General features: G+C 38.4%; 2 protein-coding genes and 1 long non-coding RNA gene across 16 annotated transcripts in view; 1 reads left to right on the forward strand and 2 right to left on the reverse strand.

Moving 5' to 3' along the window:
• On the reverse strand, positions 1-2,998 carry LOC142042039 (uncharacterized). The gene is made up of 3 exons (XR_012653608.1): positions 2,803-2,998; positions 1,599-1,662; positions 1-852 (listed from the first exon to the last, which is right to left on the reverse strand). It is a non-coding gene; the product is annotated as an uncharacterized LOC142042039 (long non-coding RNA).
• IRAG2 (inositol 1,4,5-triphosphate receptor associated 2) overlaps positions 1-3,526 on the forward strand; it is a 40,016-nt gene extending 36,490 nt beyond the window's left edge. The window contains exons 35-39 of the mRNA XM_075051457.1: positions 657-734; positions 837-901; positions 1,326-1,427; positions 1,601-1,705; positions 2,815-3,526. Of these exons, the coding sequence (XP_074907558.1) occupies positions 657-734; positions 837-901; positions 1,326-1,427; positions 1,601-1,705; positions 2,815-3,058 (594 nt within the window). The 3' untranslated portion in view covers positions 3,059-3,526. The remainder of the gene's footprint in view (positions 1-656; positions 735-836; positions 902-1,325; positions 1,428-1,600; positions 1,706-2,814) is intronic.
• DNAI7 (dynein axonemal intermediate chain 7) overlaps positions 3,495-18,305 on the reverse strand; it is a 24,720-nt gene continuing 9,909 nt past the window's right edge. For 9 of the 14 annotated variants that reach the window (XM_075051467.1, XM_075051466.1, XM_075051458.1 and 6 more), the window contains 11 exons: positions 17,528-17,665; positions 15,458-15,604; positions 14,211-14,314; positions 12,415-12,760; positions 10,585-10,687; positions 8,095-8,261; positions 6,979-7,123; positions 5,962-6,176; positions 5,098-5,265; positions 4,749-4,862; positions 3,495-3,787 (listed from right to left, as the gene is read on the reverse strand). In XM_075051467.1, the coding sequence (XP_074907568.1) occupies positions 3,518-3,787; positions 4,749-4,862; positions 5,098-5,265; positions 5,962-6,176; positions 6,979-7,123; positions 8,095-8,261; positions 10,585-10,687; positions 12,415-12,760; positions 14,211-14,314; positions 15,458-15,604; positions 17,528-17,665 (1,917 nt within the window). In that variant the 3' untranslated portion in view covers positions 3,495-3,517. Of the gene's footprint in view, positions 4,041-4,748; positions 4,863-5,097; positions 5,266-5,961; positions 6,177-6,978; positions 7,124-8,094; positions 8,262-10,584; positions 10,688-12,414; positions 12,761-14,210; positions 14,315-15,457; positions 15,605-17,527; positions 17,666-18,305 lie in introns of all 14 variants that reach the window. The other 5 variants (XM_075051463.1, XM_075051468.1, XM_075051464.1 and 2 more) reach the window with 5 other exon arrangements.

An 18,305-nucleotide genomic window follows, 5' to 3' on the forward strand; every position in this document is an offset into this window, starting at 1 on the left:
TACAGTCTAACATGAAACTTCAAGTGTGTTTTTGTGTGTTCTGTGTTCTTCTTTGCTTTGTCATTTGCTGGTGCTCTGCTACATGCTTGACTCAGTGGTTTTCTGTCTCAAATATGGGCTGATGTCATCAAACATGAGGATATGTTCAGGATATCACTCCTACCCCCCCCCCCCCCCAACCCAAGGGAACTGCATGTAGTCCCACTTAGAAAATGATGTGTTCACAGAAGCTGAAATGGCTGTGCTGTCATGCAGTGGTTAAGAAATATTGTTCACGTGTTGTTCTCTCATTGGGGTTAGAGAAAAAGGATTTAGCATGGGAAGATATAAAAAAAAAAAATAAAAAATAGGTGGGAGCAATTGACTGTAGGAATTCCTGTGAGCACCATTAGGGGAATTTAGACACATTCAGTTTTGGTATTTTGCTGGATGCTGTGTAGCCAGCCTCGCTTCAGGTGCTTGGGGGGTGGGGGAAGCAGTTAATGTGGAAAAATACTGCTTTAAAGAATATGATTCTTTTCTGTGTGTTACTTCAAGCTAAGTATCAACATCTATTTTTTTATATAGTTTGTATAAAAAACAGATGGTATTTTATGTGATCAGTGAGTAATCCAGTCATTCCTTGATAGAGTCAGTAATGCCTCTTATTTGTATAGCCATCATCATCCCTACGAAGAGTTAGCATTGCAACATTGCCCAGGAGTGCTGGAAGTGCAGGTATCGGGTTGCCGCTGGTAAGTAAGGGCTCCCAGATGGTGAGGTGCTTTACCTTCTCAAAACTGGCTGGGCTGAAGCATGAAAATGCCAATGCAGTAAGTGTGTCACGTCTTCTCTAGGCCCAACTCCATGAACCTGATGGAGATGAACGGAGTGATAAATTCAACAGGAGATCAAGTAGTTGGTAAAGTTACTTGGCCTTGTCTTTGAATACGGTTAAATTTTCAACTCAAACCGTGTCTGTATTAAGCAGCTTATGGAGCATCTTGAGGCATAAGAACATTTAGGCTGCATCTTTCATGTTAATTTTACATGCTTCAATAGGTAAATGAGCCTTCGTGACTAAATGTTACAGCTTTTTTTATTTTTAATTACCCTGACTGTTTTGCATTAGAACTAGAATATGAAAACTAGGCAGCTGGCATTGATGGATTTGGTTTAAAAAAAAAAAAAAAACCAAAAAAACCACACCTTTAATTTCAGGCAACTAATTTTGAAACTTATTTGTCTAAGGCCTACTCAAGCAAGTAGGCTGCTGCTGAATTTCTAATTTCCTGCTATGTATCTGATGGGGAAATTAAGACAAATATTTTTTTAAAATATGACAGGGGGCGACTAGGAGCAAAGCAAAATGAGAAGCGTCCTTCACTACAGCGGTTCATTAGCACATATTCCTGGGCAGAGTATGAAGACGAACATTCTGAAACAAAGTAAGTTTAACAGCAACCTCCTTCAAGGTGTGTGTGCAGGGTTGGCTGGTTTATTTTTAATGAACTCTTACCTGTCCACTACCTGATCAGGGCTATAAAGTCAAGCTACTGTGAGCTCTGTCAAACTGAATGCTTGATGGAAAAGCTTTGGAATTGTTGATGTTTGCTTACAGAAATGAGCCATCAGAATCGCCTGCTGAAGTACAAGAACCACCATCCAGGAAGGAAAGTGTCTCTGAAAAAGGAAAATATTCGTCAAAATGGAACCTAGAGTCAGTGTAAGTTTTCTCACATCATTGTGAAGTAAAGCAATGTTTGGGTGGTAGACATGGGATGAGGAAGCAAAGCTGTAGCTTTGGTTTGGTTGTTAATGCCCATTTCTTAAACAAAGCAACTGGGAATGAGTGATCTCAGGTGCCAGAGACTTGCCCCCAGGGATTCATTACCCATCCTAAATGGCGAGGTAAAGAGAGGCCTCATGCTATGATCCCACCTCGTTTGGTTGCTCTGTGACAGCTGCTATAGCTAGGCTACTAGGTCATGCTAGCATGTACTCTTGTAAAAATGATCAAGGATTTGAGGCCTGTGCAAAACTTACTAGCAGCTTTGGTACACACTGAGGCGCAAGTAGTTATCAAGCCTAACTCCAGACTATTGCAGCTAATTTCTCTGAATATCTTAAATCAAGAAAGAGAGTGCTGTCCTAAACAAGTATCCCCGGGAAGCCCCTCCCTTACAGGAAAGGATGTCTGCTGTCTCTGCAGAGAAACTGTTTATTCTGTATGAATATACAATGCTAAGCCTCCCCTGTGAGCGTTCCTGATCAAGGGGAGACAAGACAACTATGCTAGTGTGTAAAAGTGAGAAGACAGCAAGAACAAATATTTTTTTTCTATTGTTTGATAAAGGATGGAGGTACCCAATGTCATGAGAGGTCTAGGATTTGGATAACCAGTGAGGGTATGACTTCTCCCTAACCTCATGGAAGGCACCACATCCCTAGAAAACAAAAGCCCTACACTTTCAGTGCTTTCTACAAACAAGATTTCTTGATTATCTGCAAGGCAGCTTTGTGAATCCTCTTCAGAAACCGTGTGTGGTACAGAGAGCATGGGTGGACTTACAAGTTGGGTCAGTCACCTAAATAGCTTAGCAAGAACTTGCTTACTGAAGTCTGCATTTTAAACCCAGAACATAAACTACCACTGTACACAGCTCCCATACAGTAACAACCTTGTCACTTTTGGTAGTGAAGGATCTGTATGTTTGTTTGTGGGGTCTGGTTTGCTTTAGGGTTTTTTGGGGTGAGGGAGTGGGGTGGGAAAAGATGGCTTCCAAGTTTTGAAGGAAAAACTGAACCACTCTTATGACTTACTGTTCTGTGCAGGTGCAAATTAGTATCATCGTGGGTATCCCATTTCAAGACTTCCTTTTCCAATGCTAACAAAACTCTCTGGGTTTCCGTTTCCATCCTGGTACTGCTTGCTGCTCTTACAAGCTTCATCACTGGGCTGTCTCTTCAAAGACCAGCAGACGCAGCACCTGTAGGGACTGGGGACTCCTGGACTTCACTACAGCAACTGTTGTGGCCATATACAGGACTTCAACACAACGGACCACCCCCAGTATAACAAAGGTTCTGACTTTTGTAGTTATACTTCCAAGTTCTGGATGACAGTATGAGAAGCTGGGATAGTATATTTAAGGTTATATGTTTGGGTTTGTTTTGTTGGGTTGTGGGTGTTTTTTGGGAGATGGTTTGTTTTTGTTTTGGTTTTTTTTTAAAGCATGACTTGAAATCTTTTTTTTCTTCCTGTTCTGACAAAAGTCATCTTTACAAGTACATGGAAGTGTCTCAGTTCTGTTCAGGTTTACAGTAAAAGAGTAATTTTGAACATAGCTAACAAATATGACTAAGTGGTCTAGCCACAAGAGGATAAAGAACTTATTTTACTTTAACAGAAATAAAATGTTTGCATTTTAGTCACTGTAGCTATTCCAGTGATTTGAATAGAAAAGGATTCAAGACTTGAAATGTAACTTTATTGAAATCTTTTGATAATAAAGTTTTAAAGGAAAGCATGCAGTATTTAAGAGTATGTTAAAACTCTTGTAGCAAGGAGTAGCTGATATACAACATCAATAAACAGGAAGTTAGCTGTTTCTACTTTATCAATTGCTTCTTTGCTGGCAAAGTCCTTAAGCATATGGTAGAGTGTGGAGTGAAATTCAGAATCTTCTTCTAGCTCTTCTGAAAAAGCTTCACTGCTTTCAGTGATCTTGAGGTTTTGTGCTTTCTGACCATTAAACATATAAAGAGACCAGTCTTTGACAGAATCTGCTTTAAGATGCTCACTTACCTGTTGCAGAAAAAAATGTGCTGTAAGATGAAGCCCATGACTGAAAGAGTGTAACTTCTAGTATGAAATTCTAGTATACTCATGAGCCTAATACAGAAACAAAACTAAGGCCCTGCTTTGAACCCTTAAAATAATATTAGTTCTCTGTGCCTAAGAGACTATGTACCAGGTACTGTATCAACACCAAAATCATCCATCTAGTTTGCCTCTGTAAAATGCAAGGTTTGGCCACTCCAGCTGCTGCTTCTGACTCCTGTGGAAAGAGTAGCTAGGTGGAACAGGCATCATTTGTTTTAGTTCTTCCTCCTGGGATTAAGTATTAGGCTAAATATTTTGTATGTATGTAGCATGCGTTTAACTCAAGAGAGTGGGAGAGCTGCTCAAGACTTCTACAGTATGGTATGTTCTGTATCTACAACCACAACTGGGAGTATTTTTCTGTCTGTCTGGGAGAAATTTTAACCACATGTGTTTTAGTTCACAGATGGAAACAAATCAACGCTTAAGTTGCTTACCCCCTCCTTTACACTATGGAACAAATGAAACCCACTATGGACAAGAAGAAATTTCCAGATATTAAATATAAAACTGGCAGAGCAGATTGCTATTCAGAGGAACCCTACCGTAGGACACTTCATGAAAATCAGCATCCAGCTATATCATCCCAGCTTTGGCTAAAGCCTCAAGAGCTGACCTATCAGTTATACATCCCAGCACATTAGCAAGCGTCTTTGTTACTGAGATGTGTGTCCTATGAGAGCTCTCACAAATGCATGAGCTGTGAAGCAGTAGAGAAGCAGGCTCTGAAGTTTTACTGACACACACCAAAAGCTGCTGCATAGGCAGGGGTTGAAAACAATGTCTGAGATGAACATAACTTATACAAGTTAATTGTTTCTGTCCCTTTAACTGTGATAGAGCTGTATGCTGGTTTTCTCAAGTTTAGTCTAAATCCACAGACCTTGAACACTACTTGCTCTTGACCTGCTTCTAGATTCCACTTGCTCCAGGCAAAAGCAAAAGCAGATGCAACCAGTGCCATCTGTTGATAGGCCCTAACTTCTGCTAGGGGAGCCTGTAATGCAAAAGTACAAGTTAGAAAAATATATATATATCATTCAGTCTAATGCCCTGTGTTATACAAATGTAAGAAAAAGCTTGCTTTAACTGGCATCCCCTGGCTAAGCTGGCAGAACACTTGCATACTTGCCCCTTGAGTCTGCACAACAGGTCTTCATACAAGATGTTACCTAAGTAAGTGAAAAACAGGTGGAAAAAACCCCAGGAAAACCATTCACTCTTGCACTTACCTTCTTGTTCACAGAGACATACTTGTGAGAATATGCTCCTGGGAAAATATTCACACCAGCTTTTTTCAAAACTGCTCTTAGGTCAACTGGACTTAGCCATTTTCCTGTGACATAGGAAAGGACATCCTTCTCTTCCACCACTACTGAAGACAACATACACTGATTACCCTGTTGTACAAACCAGTGAAAGCAACTTACTGGTCATGAAAGCTAGTTTCTGTTTCAGGTGTTAAGTCTTAGTATCTTTGCTATTCTGGATATTGCATACATTATCTACCACTCTGGGCTGTAAACTTTCATTCACATATCTTAAGAAAGCCACTTTTCTGTAGTATTTCAGAAATGACACCTGGTCTACTGGCCCATGCTTATACTGACTCTTTGAAAATCATGTCTGTTACTGAACTGATTTATACAGCAATGAGCATATGGATGACCATGCATAACAAACCTTTAGAAGGAACAAGCAGCACTAGTAGTTAGTAGATTGCTTGAAATGCTTTTATTTCTCTTGGTATAGGTGGGAGGAGAGAGGAACAATTCTTAAGTCTCTAGCTGGTGAAACAGTCTTGAATTCAGCAAGGTAGTAGTATCAATATCAAAGCACTTACTGGAACTTCGCAGAACAATCACACAGATGCTTTCTTCTGACCAGTTCACAGAAAATAACTGAAATTAAATCACCAGTACTGTTCCTGACAGGGCTTGGAAAGGAAGAGATCCTCCCTCATTTTCACCAGTGCAGAGTGCAATTCAAATTGCTCTTGTGGAAGCACCCCAAGTTCTTAATGAAGGACATTGTAATAATTCTGTATTTTTTAAAAACATCTGACAATGTTTTATAAAAAAAGTTATTTACACTACCTTAATTTGTATCTGAATCGTTGCAAAGACTGTAGTAACTATAAGTAGTGCTTCATCTGTGCCTGTAGGTTGCAATTCCCATGCCTGATATGGCATGTTGAGATGAGCATCCTGGAGAAGTGCTACTGTATAAAAGGCACGCATCTCAAAGGTGATACTCTTGGCTTGTCTTTCATATGTTATGTTGCTGATGCCATCAGTTCTCCACTGTTGGCCTTTACAAAAGGGATGCAAAAATACAAAGAGGTATATGTAAAGCTTCTGCCTGTGATATGTGCTGGGGAAGAATTAGTTAGCAAAGGCATCCTAGATTAACAAATATTCACAGTTAAGATAACATATCAGGCACAAAATAAAGAGAATTCATTTAAGGCCAAAACTTCCCAATTTTAATTGTCTTTAAGTACAAGATTGGGCTAATTTTGACAGGAAAACTTCTCCTTAATCTCAAAAGAAACACAAATACTAACATTACTGTCATTTCTCACTTGCTCTATAGCAGTCCACAAGCTCATTTTCAAGAGTAACTTCAACTATCAAACTGTTTACATTCATTAAAGAGAGTAGAACCTATTAAAAGTCAGAGGTTTGTTGTATTTATCTAATAACTAGAATATCACATTTGGTTTTTAACATTTAATTTTTATATTTTGACTTAATACTAATTAATACATGTAGTTAGGAGCTAATTTGGCTCAAAGTGGACTTTCTATGGCTTCACCCTAGCAAAACTTGATTTGTGGTATATAGTTGTACTACTGCCCACTAAATGGTGTGTATTTTTTCCATTCATATTAAAAAGCTACAGTAAAAAGCCTCAATAAGCAGTCCATTATTAGATACGATGCAGAAGCAAAACAGAACCAAAAAAACCCAACCCCAAATGAATGAAGCCCCCAAATTATTTCTGGGCTGTGAATTGGCTGTTATCTTTACAGCTGGATTCTGGAAACAGTCAAACTCAGATACTAATTCCATTATTCAAACTTAAAATAAATTTATGTCTCAAGTTTGTACCTGCAGGATCCCATCGGGCTATCACAGGATCCTCAAAATACATCACATTGTCAGAAAGCCTAAGGGTTATCTGTATTGGTGGATATGTGGCATCTTCAGCCTCTTCTGGGGGATAGGGGTATGCCTGCAATCCAACATTGAGTACCTTTGGCAAGATGGAAAAAGGACAGATAACATTTTTATTAGTAAAGGCAGTAGTCTACTTTTTTTATCTTCAAGTCCACCTAATCACTTGCAGAGTTTTCTAACACACCACTCACTTAAAATTTATTAGTATTAACGGCCTGCTAATATTGCACATTTCCAACTACACTGTTGAAGATGGTATAGAAGGGTGACTACCAACAGGCCTTTGAACCCTTCATGTGCTGCCAATGGCACCCTTAAGGCAGTGCCACACAGTAGGCACAGTCATTTTTTAACAGATACACAGTCTCCAAAAAAAACCCCAAGAGCAGCTGAGAGGCAAAAGTAGATATAATTCCACTTTGCCCACACAGTGTCAAAGGGAATGAAAGATGTCACACATGACTTGTAATCCAGGTCTGTGTGCTCGGCTGGGAACAAAGATCCCATGCCTCTGAATCTGCCCCCAGTCCTGCTTTCTTAGTTTGTATGGGAATTTCACTTACTAAAGGTTTTCAGCTTCACAGTAAAAACTGTGATGTACGTTAGCGATACGTCAGGCTCCACAACTGGAAAAAATAGAACACTTTGGCTATAGTCTTCAAATATCTTGCAGAGCCTGGAACTGAATCGGCAGTAATTTTGTTACCATCCCTCCTTAAGTGTACCTTTCAAATATGAAAAACTAAGAACTCTCTTTGCTTTTACTTTGGCCAAGAGCATTTTCCAGCACAATGATCTGTGCTAGCCATGCTAATGAGCACTTGACTGAGCACACACCTCTTTAAGTGCAGGCTGATCTGTACCCTCCAGCTGCTCTGAAAATTGGCCAAGTGTAATTGAAAAATTATTTGAAAACTTAGTCCTTTAGTTTGCTGCTCAAGAAATCAGGCACACTGCATACACACAGTGGTGACACGCCTCAGGAACAGCTCTTCAAGGATGACAGGGAAGAAGACTGCACACGGTGTAATCTCTTTTCACACTTACCTCCACCATACTCCAGTCATTGATTTGTTTGACCTGAGGTGGAAGCTGCAGTGCATCGATATGGTACACACCACCCACCGGTACAAACTGTTGCAAATCAACAATGTTTTCATCAGTTATTGCCTCTTCTTTTTCATTCATCTCTTCCTGTGTCAGCGGATGCTGAACTAAAAAATAACCAAACAACATGAGTTAACTTGGTGCTTAAACTAATACACTGAAAATTCCCACTTCCATTATTTTTCACTTTTGCACAAAAAGCCCACGTGCTTGAAGTGGTTTACACTCTGCAGCATTTCAGCACCATCTACTGGTGTTCCCCAAATCTTTTTACAATTAATTAAAATGTGGGGAAAGACAGACAGCTGGACAATGAAAAACACTTCTTGTTTTGGTACTGAGCTTTTTAGCAGATTAATCTCTACTCTGACTTTGTAGTCAATTCAAAATGCTTTATACAGGAATAAGGTTTTCCTAACAAAATGAGTCACATCATTAATCACAGAAGAATTTCACAAGTATTCAACACAGTAGATTCAGGACAGGTTTAGTAAGATTGTATTGGTATGAAAAGAAGTGAGGCAAATAAAAAGATATAAGGCACCTACAGGTCATGGGCTAAAGGTGAAAGACAGATGATATTTATGAAGAGCAAGAAGAGGGATTTAACATGAAACAAAATTTTCAGATAACAAAGATGATTCTTTTTTTTTAATGCAAAATATATGTATTACATATATGTATTAATTTAAGTTTTAATTAATTGGAAAATGTTATTAGAAGGCATCAATGCCATGGACAAAAATGTCTAGAAATATTTTCTTTAAAAAACACCAAACAAGCCCACACAAAACATTGTACCGGATGTTACAGAAGGAGGATGGAAGCTACTGTTGACAGGGATCAAGAAAAAGTGTTCAATACTGTAAAAACACTTACTGTAAGTGCTATGAAATTTGCTTTTAGAGTGAGATAATCTCAAAAAATGACAAATATCTGTATAAACTGTCTTCAAGCTTTTTAAAAGACAAATGAAAATGATGCTAATTTTATAATGTCAGATTTTGTTGCATTATGCATAGGTTTTATTGTACTGTATTCACATGAGAACATAATGTCCTTTTGCAGTTATTCCGAGCAAAAAAATTACAGGAAGTAAAAACCATTTTACTACAAGCCACAGTGGTAGCTTGCACTTTAACTGGCTTTTTAAAATAATAATACAAAAATATTGAAGTGTCTTCTAACCAAAATTATTCATTATCCCAAGCTAAATTCACTTCTTAACACTGGTACAATGATGTTAAATCCAGAGAACTGCAGTAGTTCTCACTCTTCTCCTTGCTGCATTCCTGTATTTTTCCTCTTGTCTACCCAGCTGCCTGTTTTCACTGAATTTGTGGTAACTGAGTATCCTTTCAAACTCTGTTCTGAAAAGTGGTTGAATGGGTTTGCCAAACATTAGCATGCCAGCAAAAGCATAGTTCCATAAGCCTTCTCTCCTTATTAAAGGAGATAAACAAGCTTGAAGACATTCAGGTATAATTAGTACACTTGTGGGCACACGCATTTCACCTAATACTACGGTAAGGATTTTCAAAGCCTTACCAAAAATAAAATAGCAAATTCCTCCAAATGAAGCCCAAATCCTTTATATTCTCTTGAAAACCACCTTGTTTGGGTGGTCTTTAGGGTCTAGTCTCACAACTGATGTTTGGACTATGCTGAGCAGAAAGTGTTGTGGGCTGGAGTTTGGTTTGGGGTTTTTTTGTTTTGGTTTGGGTTTTTTTTGTTTGTTTGTTGTTTTGGTTGGTTTTGGGTTTTTTTTTTTTTTTTTACAAGGAAAAGGCTGTACAGTTCAACTAAACTATGCTGAATAGTTTGCAGTTGTTTTATTTAAGACAGTACTACAAGAAAACTCAGTCTCATTAAACCAAAGGACACTGAAGAAGTTTGTAACTTAACTTATGTAGGGCAAAGAGTTTTACTTCCTAGAATTAGGCCCTCTTTTAGCAAAGCGTATCAGCACGTATCTCACTTTAAGCACACATTTAAGTAATACTCAGTAATACCTACACTACCTGAGTGCCTACCATTACATGCAGTTGAATCACTTTTTTTCTGAGGAAGTCAATCTCACCAGACAGCCTGGCAGAGTCATAAAGATTGTGTGTCTCACCCACAAACATACATAAACATATGCATAATAATACACAAATATACATAAACATAATAAACTTGTACATAAACAGAAATAATAAATAAAGTAAGTGTGGGGACAAAATCCATTTTCCTATCTGTCCTATTTTCTCCCTGCATTTAACAATCATTAATAGAAATGTCAACAAAACTCAAGTGTTATCAAAACATCAATATATTTATAAACTTTGTTCCATGCACAGAGATCTATATCACAATGTTTCCATATATAAAATAAAATATTTAAAATAAGTACTTTTGTAATGCTGCACGTAAAACCTAACCAAATACCTTGTGACAGTATGTCCAAGATTTCTGATTTCTTCTCAATTTCCTCCTCTGTCTCATTTATATCAGCTATGCTATTGCTGTTTTCTTTGAATGAGACAGCACTCTATATAAAAAGCAAAAGACATTTTTTCATTAGTCAGACACAATAAAGAAGAGGGTATCGCCTCCTTCACAGAAGCCCAAGGAGAAAGAGTACAGTCCCACTCCTCCAGCAAAATTTGCACTGATCTTGTTACAGGGTCAAGGTTTTAAGAGAAATCATTTCTACCTAGCTAGCAAAAATAGTTTTGTTTAAAGGTTCTCTCCAAATTTGGAACCAGATGTATAGAGATAAACATAAAACAGTTACTTCATTTCCACAGCAAATCCCACCTCGAGCTCCGCAAGTACCATACAAGCACTTAACCTTTTTAGCAGTGTGTGCACTCAAAAATTATGTTTATGCTGACTTTACAGCTAGAAGAGTGACACAAAGAAAACTAAAGCCAATGTTGAATCCAAAGCCATGCTGAAACTCTGCCAGAACCCCCACTTGCAGTCTTAGCCTGTGCCTTGCCCATTATATTTATTCACTTTCTCACACTGTTTTCTATTTTCAAAACATTAGCCTAGATTTCCAGCCAAATTTCCAACCCAGATACAAATTCATCCCTGTCATAGCAGACTCCTCTGGAAGCACAGCAGTAGACAAATGGCAGATCAGTGTATAAGCCATCTATTAGGAGGCACAGGCACCTCCTGTGCCCTGTGCTGTGCCTGCCAGTGCATGGGAAGAAGTGCACATCTCCTGAAACAGGACAGAAGGTGAGCGGAAAGAGGTGTTTAAGCACATAAACATGGGGGAACTCAAGGCAGAGCCAGACAGGAGGAGGGACTGCAGTAGCTGAGAGAAATGGAGTCTTCAGAGGGAACAGGAAAATTCACAAAACTGGACTGAGAGGAAGAGAGTAAGACCTGGAAAAGAAAAAGTGAAGGCATGAAATGAGGAGTCTGAAGAAAGTCTGAAAAATGTAGGTGAAAACTGCCAAAAGACAAGATTTGTCATGCAAAAAAAGAAAAAAGGAACCAAGAAAAATGGCATTTCAGGCACTGATTCACTACAAGCCATCAGGGACTGAAAAGGAAAAAGGCCAAGACTGTTGCTCCAAACATATTAAGAAGGCATAAAACATGATGCTTTACAGTTATTTGTGCAGCAATTTTAGATAAGAGAACCCGAGTCATTTATCTGCAGGTCACAGATGATACCAAAAGTGAAAAACCCAAACCCTTTAAGAAGAATACAAAACCAACCAACCATCACAACCCCCAAAGCCAACATACTCCATCGAGAAGTGTTGATGAAGGGAATCCAGCAAACAGACGCAGTATTGGGAAAGCCATCTAGTGGCAAAGGCTTCAGCACACAGACAAAGAGCAACGACGTAACTGCACAACCAAGACCTGCTGAACTGAATCCTATTCTGCATGCTGAAAATTTTCCTAATATTGGATTCCTACAGTGATTTTATGGGGCTGTCAGTTTCTCAGAAGCAGAACATATGTCACAGATTTATGGAAATATCTTACAACAATGGCACCTAACATTCCTCACGGCTTGATCCTACTCTTAAACTGCCAACCGAATGCCAACTCACACACGCCAACTGCCCAGCAACTACCACATCCTGTCCAAATGTCCCTTTCGACCTTCCGTACAACGATCTTTGGTCATCCATCTTTCCACTCCCTTGAGAAGATCTCTGACACAGTATTAACACGAGTTGCCTTTTTCTATAAAACGTTTAAGAACCTGGCTCTCAGGCACAGGACACATTAAGAAGCTCTTACACTGTGACTAGGCCTCGAGTAACGGCAGCATTGTAGAACACCCTTTTGTGAGATTTCTTTAACTACCTTTCTCCCATCAGAACACATTTCTTCTTCAGTGGGCACGCTGGGCTCTTCTTTGGCTTTCTTTTCCTCTTCTTCTGGTTCTTCTACATTGTCTTTTGAATGCTGAGTTAACTCTTTGCTATCTAAGACTTCCAATCTCGGCACACTCTGACACTGCAGCCAAAGTGGAGATAGATGGTCGTAATAAGTATGCAATATACGAACAGCAACACTGCTCATAGCCAGTGACTTTGGAAGATCAAACCCATGCTGTGCATCACAAAACATGTGATTTTTTAACCTGTAAATAACAGTTAAAAAAAAAATCCCTAGTAAGATTGGCAGCACACACTTTTATGTTTCTTCATAAGTATTCAAATTGATGTTCTACACTAAAAGTCACCTAAATTCTCTTTGGTTGCATGGCGCAGTCTAAGAAATAGAGTGGGATGTCACGACACCCTCCCTGTCTTGTACTGACAGCTGTCTGTAAGCCCCTCCAGAAAAGCTGTAACTGCATTAAGGAGATCAGGAGCTGCAAAAATAATGGTCCTGACAGGATGACAGTGAGGCAGAATCAGACAGCAGCTCTTCTACATAGTACATTCCTGGTAAAACTGACTAATTTAATGAGCAAATCCTACACAAGCGAAGTCACCAGCTGTCTGTGTTACATCAGTCTCAGCATCTTCCACATAAAATCCAAAGAGATACACAGATGTAAAAGTAATTTTGATTATCAACAGTATTACACAGCCACCGATCCTTGTGACAGTGTAGGAAACAGGCTAAGAGCAGGCACAGGAGGCCAACTTGCATCAAATCAAGTATCTAACCTGTGAACTTGGATTCTTTCATCAGATATGGAAGTTCATTGCTCATTACAATTCCTGCCTAACCAAAGCCAGAACAATTCAAATAATACCTATTTTCAGATAAGATCAGCTGGTCACAAGTTCTAAAAATCTTCTAGTAAAGCAAAACTTATTTTTTAATTCTTTGTTGAAAATTTTAAGTGCATCTCTAAGCTGACCAAAAGGCTTTAACACTAACCCAAACAGGCTCTTCCTGCAGGTCAGTCTGACATTGCTCAGCACCTAGCCTTCTAGTTATCTTAGCAAAGGCTACAGCAACAGGTCCTTAGTCAAGGCAAAGTCCTTTTACCAATTTATTCCTCGTATTTGCGGAGTGGGAGTAGGAAGTCCACTCAAAAATCTTGTTTTGAAAAAATATATCAGTTAAACAGTAATCTAATAAAAAAAAAACCAAAACACTTAGATTCAGAACCCACTATTATTTGCATCCCAGGCTCTAGAATCTTTTCTCTAACAGAGAACTGAGCACAAAGCATTATGCACCACTTTGCAAGCAACTGTTAACAGCTTAGAAACTATTTAATGCATCAGCAAGAAACATTACTTCCAGAGGAATTTCAATTCTCTGCACGAGTTTTATTGTTTTCCTTTAAAAATTGTTCTGGCAGTAACAGGGTTCTAGTGTAGCATTTTAAGAAACAAATTTTATATATATGTACATACATACATAAACCACTCCTGTTTCTTTAATAAAACTCTGATGTAACCAGTATCTTCCTTAGCAACAGGTTGGTATGAAATCCATCAACTGGGAGTCTGTAGAATGAATGCTATTCAACATGAAAAAGATTATGAGAAACTGGTTTGTGGTGTTTACTCGACTTGGGTAGAAAAGGCCAGGCCTCATTTCAGATTAAGAATTTCAGTATGCTGTACCTTACTTTCTTCTTCAGATTGGCCCAAATGCAGAAAGTAACATTTTTGTCCTTTATGACTGCCTGCATATTTCCCGTTTCAGAATCTTCATACATATTAGCTGTCTACAAATAAAAAAGCTGATTAAATCATGTTTTCTTATTATTTATATCACTTTGGTTTACTTACACTTACACTTGAATAAATAATTGAAAGACACATAGGAATAAAAATACACCAGACCAAGCTCAGGCATCTTGTATTTATCTACTAGAACATGACAGTTATAAACTCCAATCTGTTAAAATTTGAACTATGTTCTTTCGCTTCCTCTGACTTCATCAATTCTGTCAAATACGGGATCTTACATTATCCCCTTCAATGGTACTGCCTAAATCTCCCTTAATCTTTTGCCCTCAAAAATACTTCTCAGGACAAGTTTGGTTGTTTTTTTTTAAAAAAAAAAAAAAAAGACCTACTGAGCAATAAAGCACTCCTGTCCCACAGTCACTGCACAGATTATTTTATAATTTTGTCAATATAAAACTTGTGAAATGATAATTACTTTAGGAGTTTAATTCTAAACTCAGTAAAGACAATCAAGAACTTAACATTTCTTACTTTGCAGAGCGTTTTGACTGTGAACATACAACTAGTTCACTATTTCTTTTACTCCTTTTCCTTTTTTGTTTCCTCTAGCAATACTTTTGCTAAACATACTTACATATATGATTAACATACTTAAAATCAGAAGCAAGATCACTATCTATACATGCAACCCAGAAAACTGATTCCCAAGTACTTTTTCATTTTCTTGTTTAAATACTCTTTACTCTTCCCAAGATCCTAGTTTAAAAAATATTTTAGTCACATGCACTTGTATTAATGTGTACAAGCTAACCTTATGATCTGCTTTTCACATTTGCAATTTTTTGTAAAGTCAACTAGCTTTAATTAAATCACTGAGACAAAATAGGAAACAAATTTCATACAGCGCCCCTTGTTTTCAACATCTCCAAACCTCACTAAATTTCACAGGAATTTAATCTTAAATGTCTTAATGATGGGAATTTCCACTGTAAAGCTTAGATTTTCAGGGGTTTTGAAGAATTACAAGTCTGGTATCTGCTATACACATGATTTGGAAGCTCAAATACTAATCTCTGTGACAATTTAAGAACAAACAAAACCAGCCATCACGAGACACTTGTAGCTAACCTTATGTGCACTGCACATATTACAGTTTCAAAGTAGTAAATGTTACTTACTTTAAGCAGGTGTTCTGTTGCTCCATTGTACTTCTGATGAAGCAGATTCTGCAATTCCAGAATAGATTCCTGGTACTGGACTGTTTCTTTTTCTGTTATCTCACTTGGTGGTGTGTCCAATATAAGAAACTGCAACTTCTCAATTAACTAGAAGACATTATATATGGGAAAAGTATCTTTGTTTTGACACCACCCTTAAATACTGTGTGTTCTGTCATAAAAAGAGGCAAACTGGCTTCCTTTGTACCCAAACATGTCTTGGTCACAGATATAATCTTTTTCTATACTATCTCTAGAAATTGTGCTAAGCCACCGACAGACAGTCAGCCATGCAAAGTGCTGGAAATCCCAGGGTCAATTCTGCCTTCCTTCATTCCTCTAGTCCAATTCCTTCATTCCTTAGCCTGCGGGCTGTGAAATCTTAGCTTGTGAAATGGATCATTTATTGAACCAGATTGGTCATATGAAGAAACCTTTCAGTCAAAAATCAGTTTTCATGAAAAACTTACAGCTTTATTTTGGAACCATTATTTTCTATAGTAATAATCTCAACTATGAAATCTTAAAAATAATTAAAAAAACAATAGAAAGACACAGCAATTACATTTTAATCCTCAGAACAATCCTTAGCATGAAGTTTGGAACTCTGTTGTAACATTGTTTTCTTCCACTACATGCTAGTATCTTAACATCTAAATGCTGTTATAGAACTAAGAAATTCCTAGCTGGCCAAAGTGACCTGCAGCACTGAGACGAATGGAGGATCAGACTGTGTTTTATGCCTCCTTTCTAGACTTGCCAGGTTCTTCTTCCTCCTAGCCTGTGGAATTGCTGTGCAACTGCTCACTAAAGGTGTGGCAAAGCAGCAGCAGAACTGTGACTACTACAGTCTTTTTTATATTGCACCTTTAACGTGGTCTACCTCGACAGTGAGGTGATGGTCCCTGTCAGCCTCTGAACTGCTGATCTACATGATCTCACAGTTCAGAGGGTTTAACAGTTTATGCTAAAAACATGTAGAACAGGAAAGAAATGCTCAAGTGTTTTAGACCAAGAGAAGACAGACAATCTTTTTGACATCAACTTGCATTTCCAGTGGGGGTGAAACAAAAATGCCTATCTTCTAGTATCACATAATACTCTATTTAGCCTACAGTGCAAGGTAGTGTACTTTTACAGGACCTGATGTAGCTGTAACTGCTTCAGTGTTGGATGGGAAATGTATAGCAGGGAGGAGGAAGCGTGTTTGTGGGAAAGACATAACAGCAGGGAGAAGAGGGGTGAGAACGAATGGAAGTGGGCAACTGCCAGGCTTTTTGCTTGGGTTGCAGTGTAGAAGAGAAAGGGAGGAGCTATCTGTTGAAATTCTTGGAAAGGACTAGCACACTCCCCGCTGGCTCAGAAAAAGGCAGTATGCGGAAGGTGAAAATTGCTGCACCCAGCAAGCATTGCAAGACAGGAAACCTGACACTCAGAACCAAACCAGCCCAATGAAATTTGTATTACACATGTGACTTTCACCCCCAATTTCTGGAAGACCCTATTTAACTTTCTGAAAAACACTGTAAGTTAGCATAAATGAAAATAAAATCCTAAATTTACAGAGCAGCCACAAATTGCTTAAAATTGCTTCACAAGCCATCAATGGTTGGTGGATTGCATTTTGGAACTCCTGTTCTTAACATAACACTTCACTGGCACTTCACTACCCAATAAGGCTGCTGTCCACTGAAGCACCTACACATGACATGAGCTTATATATTCGGGCTCAAGACTGTTTAAAAGGTACACACCAGGTAAGATGGATGTTGGAATAATAAAGCTCAGCGTAGAAACATTACATACAAATCCCTTAAATGCACTGCATATTTAAAGTCAACAGTCAACTTCTTTAGAGTTAACAATAAATCTGTAATTAAAACAATGTAAAAACTGAAGAAAAACTTTTGGGTTTGGAAGGTTATAGTCAATTTCAGTCATGTGGCTGAAAAAAAAAAAAGGAAGGGGGAGGGGGCTGTTGAGGATATGTTCTGTTAAGCTTAAACTGAAAAATACCATTTTAACACTTACATTTAGCACCTGTTCCCCCTTCTCCATCACAAGTTGAACATCCTCATTTTGATCGTCACGCCATAAGCTCATGAAAGTATTTATTTCCTGCAGTACAGTTGGGTCAGGACTTCCATCACAACTGAGGTAATGCTCCCACTACAGAAAATGTTCAAAGAAAAGTAGATACAGCATGTGGTACAAACGACTATCATTATTACAAGAAAAAAGGAGGATTCTGAAAGACAAATATATTATAGCGATACATTCATACCTGCATCTAAACAGGACTGTAACACCACCTGGCTTATCATTATGTCAGAAAAAAATGGTTTACTTTGATATTATTGTGCTAAGATACTTCTGCCCACCTAACATTTGCTGTTCATACTTACTCACTTACCAGTGGTTTCTGTTCTGCTAGGCAGAGCTCACATGTCTACAAAAGCAATGAATTCAGTACCTGCCACAAATGAGGTGCTGAAAGAATAAATGACTGAGAACATAAATGAGGAACTGGTGCAGGTGGAAAAGGCAGATGGTTCTCAAACCAGATACTGCCAACAAAACTGAAAATTCCTATGCTGGCAACAAAGCTGCTTAAGAGCCTTCTACTCCAACATGTTTATTCCTCCTCTCTCTGCCTCTGCTGCTACAGAAACCTCTGGTAGGAATATGAAACCCTAGATTATTTTTTTTTAAATAATTTCATATTCAAATCAATTACCAGTCATTCTGATGGGGTGAGGTGGGGGGAAATCAGTGACAGGCTAAACCCACTTAACTCTACACGAGCCTA

Source organism: Buteo buteo, chromosome 19 (assembly GCF_964188355.1).
Source record: "Buteo buteo chromosome 19, bButBut1.hap1.1, whole genome shotgun sequence".
Lineage (NCBI taxonomy): Eukaryota > Metazoa > Chordata > Aves > Accipitriformes > Accipitridae > Buteo > Buteo buteo.